This window comes from Malus domestica, chromosome 02 (assembly GCF_042453785.1).
Source record: "Malus domestica chromosome 02, GDT2T_hap1".
Lineage (NCBI taxonomy): Eukaryota > Viridiplantae > Streptophyta > Magnoliopsida > Rosales > Rosaceae > Malus > Malus domestica.
In genome coordinates this window covers 8,220,647-8,228,483 of record NC_091662.1, presented here as the reverse complement: position 1 = coordinate 8,228,483, position 7,837 = coordinate 8,220,647, and the positions used below count along the sequence as shown (strand labels likewise).

The 7,837-nt window shown below is 41.6% G+C and overlaps 1 protein-coding gene across 1 annotated transcript; it reads right to left on the bottom strand.

Moving 5' to 3' along the window:
* Positions 1 to 5,911: 5,911 nt before the first annotated feature.
* Positions 5,912 to 7,783, bottom strand: LOC108170090 (TMV resistance protein N-like). The gene is made up of 2 exons (XM_070807560.1): positions 6,894 to 7,783; positions 5,912 to 6,777 (listed from the first exon to the last, which is right to left on the bottom strand). Exons 1-2 carry the CDS (start codon positions 7,500 to 7,502, stop codon positions 6,205 to 6,207), a joined length of 1,182 nt encoding a protein of 393 aa, XP_070663661.1. The 5' UTR covers positions 7,503 to 7,783; the 3' UTR covers positions 5,912 to 6,204.
* Positions 7,784 to 7,837: the final 54 nt, after the last annotated feature.

The following is a 7,837-nucleotide window of genomic DNA, read 5'->3' as shown; positions in this document are numbered from 1 at the left end:
TGTCAGCCCTTATAAAAATCTGCACTCGACGAAGCTTCAGAAATCGAAGAGGCGCCTGCTCAGAAATCGAAGAGGCGCCTGCTCAGAAATCGAAGAGGCGTTTGCTTTCTCAAAAGCTGGGCTGCTCAGAGACCACGAGGGTCGATCTCAGAAACCGAAGAGGCGTTTGCTTTCTCAAAAGCTGGGCTGCTCAAAGACCACGAAGGCCGATCTCAGAAATCGAAGAGGTTTGCTTTCTCAAAAGCTGGGTTGCTCAGAGACCACGAGGGCCGATCTCAGAAATCGAAGAGGTTTGCTTTCTCAAAAGCTGGGCTGCTCAGAGACCACGAGGGCCGATCTCAGAAATCGAGGCACCTACTTTTCCAGCCTTGTCAGCACCTGTCACACGCACACTCAGCTTTGAACATTCTGTCGAAGATTTCTGGCGAAGTAGAAAGCACATGAATCGTACGGTTCAATCACCCACTTCCCACACGCAACAGTAGCTCATGGGTACCACATATAACTTTGCCAAAGTTCTCTGACAAAGTTGAGACTACTTTTCCAGCCTTCTCAACACCTGTCACACGCACACTCAACTTTTCGGAAATTATGGGCATTAGGTCGAAGATTTCTGGCGAAGTAGAAAGCACATGAATCGTACTGTTCAATCACCCACTTCCCACACGCAACAGTAGCTCATAGGTACCACATATAACTTTGCCAAAGTTCTCTAACAAAGTTGAGACACGTGAAGCTTGTAGCTCTCACTACATCGATCTGACCAAGAAGGGTAAAAGAATAGCAAAGAAACAACACTAACAAAGTTTAGACACATAAATTTTGAAGGCCTAGCTACCATATTATTACCCACAAGGGTAAAGGAACAGTACCACTGCTGGATAATTGGAAAGTCTCGGTGTGTCAACCTCTGTGCTTCGTGGCAAGGTAGACTAGCAAACATACCCAACCTTTACTCACATTCGAGAAAACAATCCAACAAGATTTCTTGCCCCAAAATCGAAGAGGCATCGCCCTCCGAATCTCGAGAGCTAGACTCCCAACATGATTACTTTCTCAAAAATCGAAGAGAGGGTAAATGAACAGTACCACTGCTGGATAATTGGAAAGTCCCTGTGTGTCAACCTCTGTGCTTCGTGGCAAGGTAGACTAGTAAACATGCCCAACCTTTACTCACATTCGAGAAAACACCCCCAACAAGATTGCTTGCTCCAAAATAGAAGAGGCACCGCCCTCCGAATCTCGAGAGCCAGACTCCTAACATGATTACTTTCTAAAAAATCGAAGAGAGGGTAAATGAACAGTACCACTGCTGGATAATTGGAAAGTCCCTGTGTGTCAACTTCTGTGCTTCGTGGCAAGGTAGACTAGCAAACATGCCCAACCTTTACTCACATTCGAGAAAACACTCCCAACAAGATTGCTTGCTCCAAAATCGAAGAGGCACCGCCCTCTGAATCTCGAGAGCCAGACTCCCAACATGATTACTTTCTCAAAAATCGAAGACACCGTTCTCCGAATCTCGAGAGCCAGACCCCCAGCAGGATTGCTTTCTCAAAAATCGAAGAGGCATCGTTCTCCGAATCTCGAGAGCCAGATCCCCGACAGGATTGCTTGTTCGAAAACCGAAGAGGCACCACTTTCCCAACTTCAAGAGCTGGATCTCCTTGGATAAATCTTGTCTGTAATCTTCACACGCAACATCAGCTTTCCAGATACCACAGACCACTTTTTCAAAGTGCTCTGACAGAGTTAAAACTTGTGAAGCTGACAGCTCCCACTACCGTGCTATGACCAAGCAGGGTAAAGGAATAGCATTATTACTTGATGTTAGGGAGACTCCTATATATGTCGACCTCCATCCCCAACGGACAGGCAGACCTGCAAAAATGCTCAACCATTCCTCTTATCTGAGAGGGCACTCCCAACGAAGCTTTTCGAAATATTCAGCTTTCTTTCCCCCCGATAATACCTCTGTAAACAAGCTATACTAGAGCAAGAATATCTCATATCATCAGGGTTAAAAGCAAGAGTATCCCATATCATGCTTTTTCCCTGTCTTTTCCTTTGGCCTTGTTCTTACCTGCAAGACAAGGAGAAAGAGAGCAATCAGTCAGCACTTGGAATCAAGCTTCCAGCCAGGAACTAACTGCCTGGAACCCCTTACCTGATTACTTACCTGGCATTGCTCTCGAGTACTCATCTTCAACATCTTATGCTTCCAGGGAAGATACCGCATCTGCCTAAGGAACAGATAGGGCAAGTGAGAAGGATACAAGGAAGCATATGGAGACAAGCGTAACAGCACACGTGCCGATACATCCACTACTCTGTCAAAAGCAAAAGTATCCCATATCAGCAGGGTCGAACGTACTCTAGATTTGATGGACTTGTTTTGACCCTCAAATTCTTCAGTCGGCCTTATACTCTGAAGGAAACCAGAAAACCCTCCAGCCCAGTTCAAGAATAAGCCTGTGGAAAGTTACTTCTTCAAAAGCAAAAGTATCCCATATCATCTCTTCTCATTTTTCTTCTCTTTATCCTTCATGCTGCCTGCAAGATAGGGAGAATGTGAACAATCAGCCGGAGCTCTGATTGCTTACCTTGTCTGTTACCTCTTTCAGCAGATCCCCTAGCTCGGCGACTTGGGGGACTCCTACTACATGGTTTGTATCACGCTTGACCAAGCCTGAAACTACAAGTAAGCTTCAAGTGACATTGATACATTACCTTGTGCATCTCCACCAGTTACAGATACCACCCCTGGATGGAGGAAGAGTACTTCCAGAGAAGATGCCACATCTACCTATGAGACAGATAAGGAAAGTCAAGACGATACCACACTCCGGTACTTAGAAGTTTCGTGGTTACGAGATCATTCTCCCACAATATTTCCTAATGTCATTTGTACTAAATCATTCACTTGTACTCCCTAAAAGAGAGCTTGAACCTATGTACTTGTGTAAACCCTTCACAATTAATGAGAACTCCTCTATTCCGTGGACGTAGCCAATCTGGATGAACCACATACATCTTGTGTTTGCTTTCCTATCTCTATCCATTTATATACTTATCCACACTAATGACCGGAGCAATCTAGCGAATATCACAAAAAGTGACCGTTTTCGCTACCTAGGATCTATCTTGCAAGAGAACGAAGAATTAGATGGATATCTCAACCATAGAATACAAGTTGGATGGATGAAGTGTAAGAGTGTATCCAGCGTGTTGTGTGATCGTCGTAGGCCACTGAAGCTCAAGGGAAAATTTTATAGGACGGCAATAAGGCCAGCGATGTTGTATGGCACAGAATGTTGGGCGGTGAAGCATCAACACGTACACAAAATGGGTGTAGCGGAGATGAGGATGCTTCGTGGGATGTATGGGCACACGAGAAAGGATAAGATTGGGAATGAGGATATCCGAGGTAAAGTAGGAGTAGCCAAAATTGAAGGAAATATGAGAGAAAATCGGTTCCGGTGGTTTGGACATGTGCAAAGAAGGCCTACTGACGTTCCGGTTCGAAAATGTGACTACGGGACAGAGGTTCAGGGCCGAAGGGGTAGAGGAAGACCTAGGAAAACTTTGGAAGAGACCCTAAGAAAAGACTTGAGTACTTGGATCTAACGGAGGACATAACACAAAACCGAGCGCAATGGCGTTCTAGGATTCATATAGCCGACCCCACTTAGTGGGAAAAGGCTTTGTTGTTGTTGTTGGTTTATTCAATCTGAAGATCAGAAAAATGAGGGGCGAGAGTTTAATCAGAAAATGTGAGTATAGAAGTCACTTCTTTATCAATATGCCTCCAGTTTGGATGATCCGCTGGCTCCGAGTACAAGGGAAGACATCGCTCTTGACGATCACGATGGACGATATCCGAGGTTTAAGGCAAACGAGGTCTCTTTCCAACATTACTGGCTGATCCCAAAGGCAAGGAAACCAATTCGTCTTGGTTACGGATTAGGTGGATCCTGCAACTCTTGAAGCCTTAGCAGGACCATTCTTACACATCCCAGATTGCTCATATAATTGGTATGCACACAGATTCTGTACCGGAAAAACAAATCACAGAACAGAACGTAAACTATGCAAGCACATGTCTCCCCATGAGATTGAAAGAGACACCACAAAATCACAGTCGCTCCAAGTTCAAAAACAGATAAACATGATGGAGCTCCTGTTAAAGATCAACACCAGCCCATTAAGATCAATCGGTACAAAGGAACTAGATTGGTCTAGTTCAAACATGCATGGTTTTCTCTAGAAGATTCTATAATGGGAATATGCTAGAAAACTCTAGCAAAGAAGGTTGTTCCTTAAGTTGGTGGAAGATTCTAGAAGAATGGTGAGGTTTCCACCAACATGCAAGATTAGTGTAGATAATTCTAGCTTGGGAAGTTAGTAGAATTATCTAGATAACTCTAGCATGATGTTTCCATGCTTCTTCAAGGTTCCATCCATGCCTATAAAAGGAGAAGGCATCCACACCATTTGAATCAATCAAGAAATAACCAATCAAAAAGAAGTAAGAATAGTCTTTGTGAGGAGTGTGAGTGGTCTAGAGTTTGTCTCTAGAAAGTGAGTGAGTGTCATTGCTTCTAAAGTGTATTTGAGAGTTTGTGTGTGTAATACAAGTAATTTGTTTACTTGTGTTGTCTCTCCAACACTTATGTTAGAGTTGTGTACTCTAAGTTTTTTCCTCAACAACTCCAGCCTTATCCCCCACATTTATAAAATTAATCCACTATACACAAAATGGGATTGCACCAACACTCTGAGATTTTGAAGTGGACGGTTGCTCCTGCATATCCTCAATCTCAACAGGAACATTGAGATCAATATGCCTTCGCTTTGTATAATCATCCGCTAGCTCCGAAGACAAGGAAGGCCATTGCTGTAGCTGATTATAATCATAATCTGGGGGTCCACTTGGACGAGGCCCCTTCTCAAGACTACTCGTTGATCCTAAAGACAAGGAAGCAGTTCGTCTTGGTAGAGCAATAGACTGTGCACCCTGCAACTTTTAATGTGTGAGCCTTCCAGGAATTGACATATAACTTGACATGTATCTCCCTGCTGCTCGTCTAAATCCACTAACTTGAACAACACACGTGTCGCTAGCTGTTGATAATAGAGTTTTAGTTATAGAAGACTGTTACTACTAAGATTTTTTTTTTGGTCGCGAAAAGTGGTTGTGACTAAATGTCTATTAGTCATTATAAGGGGTGACACAAATGATTGCAATGTTGTAACTAAAATGTAGGAATTGGTTAAATTTTCTAGTAACAAAGGTATGTTGTGACTAATACATTTTTAGTGTACCAATTTGTTTTTTATTTGTGGACTAAATCAATTACTCACATGGTGTGTGGTCACAACCCTGTTAGTGAGTGAGATACATAACTTTTTCATGACTAAATTTTTCAGTTACAATATTTTATACTTTTAGTCACGACCTTGTTGCGACTAAAAGCATTATTTTTGTTTTTGTAGTGAGTAACATTAATGTCATCAATTTGCTGCCAAGTTTTTGTTGTAGTTAAGGCGGTCTGTTTATGACCGCTAAAGATAAAGACATACAAATTGTGAGAATTTAAAAGCAGAATGTGTAGATATAAATGTATATGTAACACAATAGGTAAGGGTATCCTTCCGGACATAATATATCGAGTTGGGGAGGTCATCTTCATTCTCTTAGAGAGAGCGTGCTTTTTATAACCCGGATCAGTGTAAAAGCAACAACTAGCCAGAATATATATGCAGAAGGTTCAAATTAGACAATTTACTGCATTGATTTACTATATGTGCGAAAATGCATACGTTTGACAGTAGGACAAGAAGTTATGAAGAAGAAAAACGTCTACATATCAAGAAAACAGAAGGACAAATGCAAGACGGTAGAACAAGGAGTAATTGCCAAATGAGTTATCGGTTTTCAGTTTTCAAATAAATGGAAACTGTAAACTGAAATTGTAATCCGACGGCGCCTTATTTAAAAGATTAGGAAAATGGAAATGAACAAACGAATGCGTACCCGAACTCCTAATAAATCAGAAATTGTGGATCATCTGAACTGGACGGTTGCTCTTGCTCATCCTCCTCCTCCTCCTCCTCCTCAATACCAATAGGAACATTGAGATCAATCTGCCTGTGTTTTGAATGATAATCCGCTGGCTCCGAAGATAAGGAAAGCCGCTGTTGTTACTCATCGTATTCATCATCAACGATATCTGAGGAAAACCATTTTAACAGATCATCACATTCATCATCCACGATATGTGAGGCTAGGAGGTGCACCCCGCAGCTTTTAATGCATACGCTTTCACTGAAATAGAATATAACTTGACAAGTATCTCCCAGCCACTGCCGCTTCTGCTCGACCAAATTCACTAACCCAAGCCACACATGAGTTGCCTCTATGGGTTCCGCACTCATTATATTACGATCAACACTTTCTATTCTGAATGCATCTTGACAAATATCTTCCAACCGCCACCGCTGCTGCTCGTCTAAATTCGCATCCGTTATAGGAGGTTCAACCTTTTCTATTCCGTTGATGAGAATATAGTTAAACCTAGGACCATAAGTCGATTTTTCAAGAACAAAAGATAGAGCAAATCCTAATAACTTCTCCCCCACTTGTAAATTTAGAGGAATTTCAAAACTAAATTCACTGCCTCCTACTAATTTTGGATGTTTAAAAGTATAGCTGAACCACTTTGGAACTTCATTGCCTGGATAAAAAACTTGGAGTCGAAAGCGCCGAAGGGAATCCTGGAATAGTGAATAATATGTAGATAACTAATTAGCAACCATTGTGATCTAATCTCTCTCAAGAATCAACAAAATATAATTCTAAATTTCAAGAGAAATTAAGAGGAGGGAGGAACCTGATTCAACAAATTGTTTTCCAACTTTTCCATCTCATCGTCACTTAGACTAAAGCAATTAGTCAAGTCAAGACACTCAAGCATCCAGGGTAGTTTTGAAATTTTCTCCAATGATGTGCAATCATCCAGATATAAGTAAATTAGATCTGGCGGAAGGACTTGTGGAATTTCCCGAAGCCTCTTGCACCCGCTCAATCTAAGTGTATGCAAGTTGAGAAATTTGCTAATGCAATCTGGAAGACTAACAAAATTGTTTCTTGACAGATCAAGATTGCTTAATGTAGACCAGCAATCAAGAGGCACAAGAAAATCACTTTCTGATAAATTGCATCCATCAAGACAAAGATACTCTAGCTCTGGAAGGGCTAATATGATACCGTTGTCATTTAAGTTAGTTGAAAGCAGCTGAGATTCGATCACGAGTTTTGGGCGTTCACCGAAATCAACATCTTGGAGATGCTGCAACCCAACAATATGATGTACTGATATATTTGTAAGGTTCTCACAACCACGCGCTGTCAATCTTCGAAGCCCAGTAAGATATGCAATTGGGGAAGGCAATTCTCTTATGCCACTTCCTCCTATGTCCAAAGACGATAGGGATACCATCTTGTCCTTCTCTATTTCTGGGAAATTCTCAAGCCTTGTGCAGCCACAAAGAGAAAACTTTTGAAGGGATCTCAATTCAAGTCTTGTTGCAAACCTCGTAAGCTTATAGCACCCACGAAGATTCAAATTTTCAAGTTTATCGAGGAATCCAACAGAATCATCAACCTCAACCAAACTTCTACAAAAACTTAGATTCAAGTCCTTTATGTTTGGGCATCCGAAGAAGTCGGGGATTTTTTCTAGGAATTCGCAATAACTTAAATTGATTGATGTAAGCTTTGCCAAATTCTGTAAAAAAAAAAAACAAAAAAACAAAAAGTCACATGTTTTGAATA

What these genes read in the sequence shown, in the direction of transcription:
- LOC108170090 (XM_070807560.1), bottom strand. Translation starts at nt 7,502, where the DNA reads ATGGTATCCCTATCGTCTTTGGACATAGGAGGAAGTGGCATAAGAGAA. An exon ending in AAAACAATTTGTTGAATCAG is followed by an intron (nt 6,778 to 6,893) that starts GTTCCTCCCTCC and finishes TCACTATTCCAG; the next exon opens with GATTCCCTTCGGCGCTTTCG.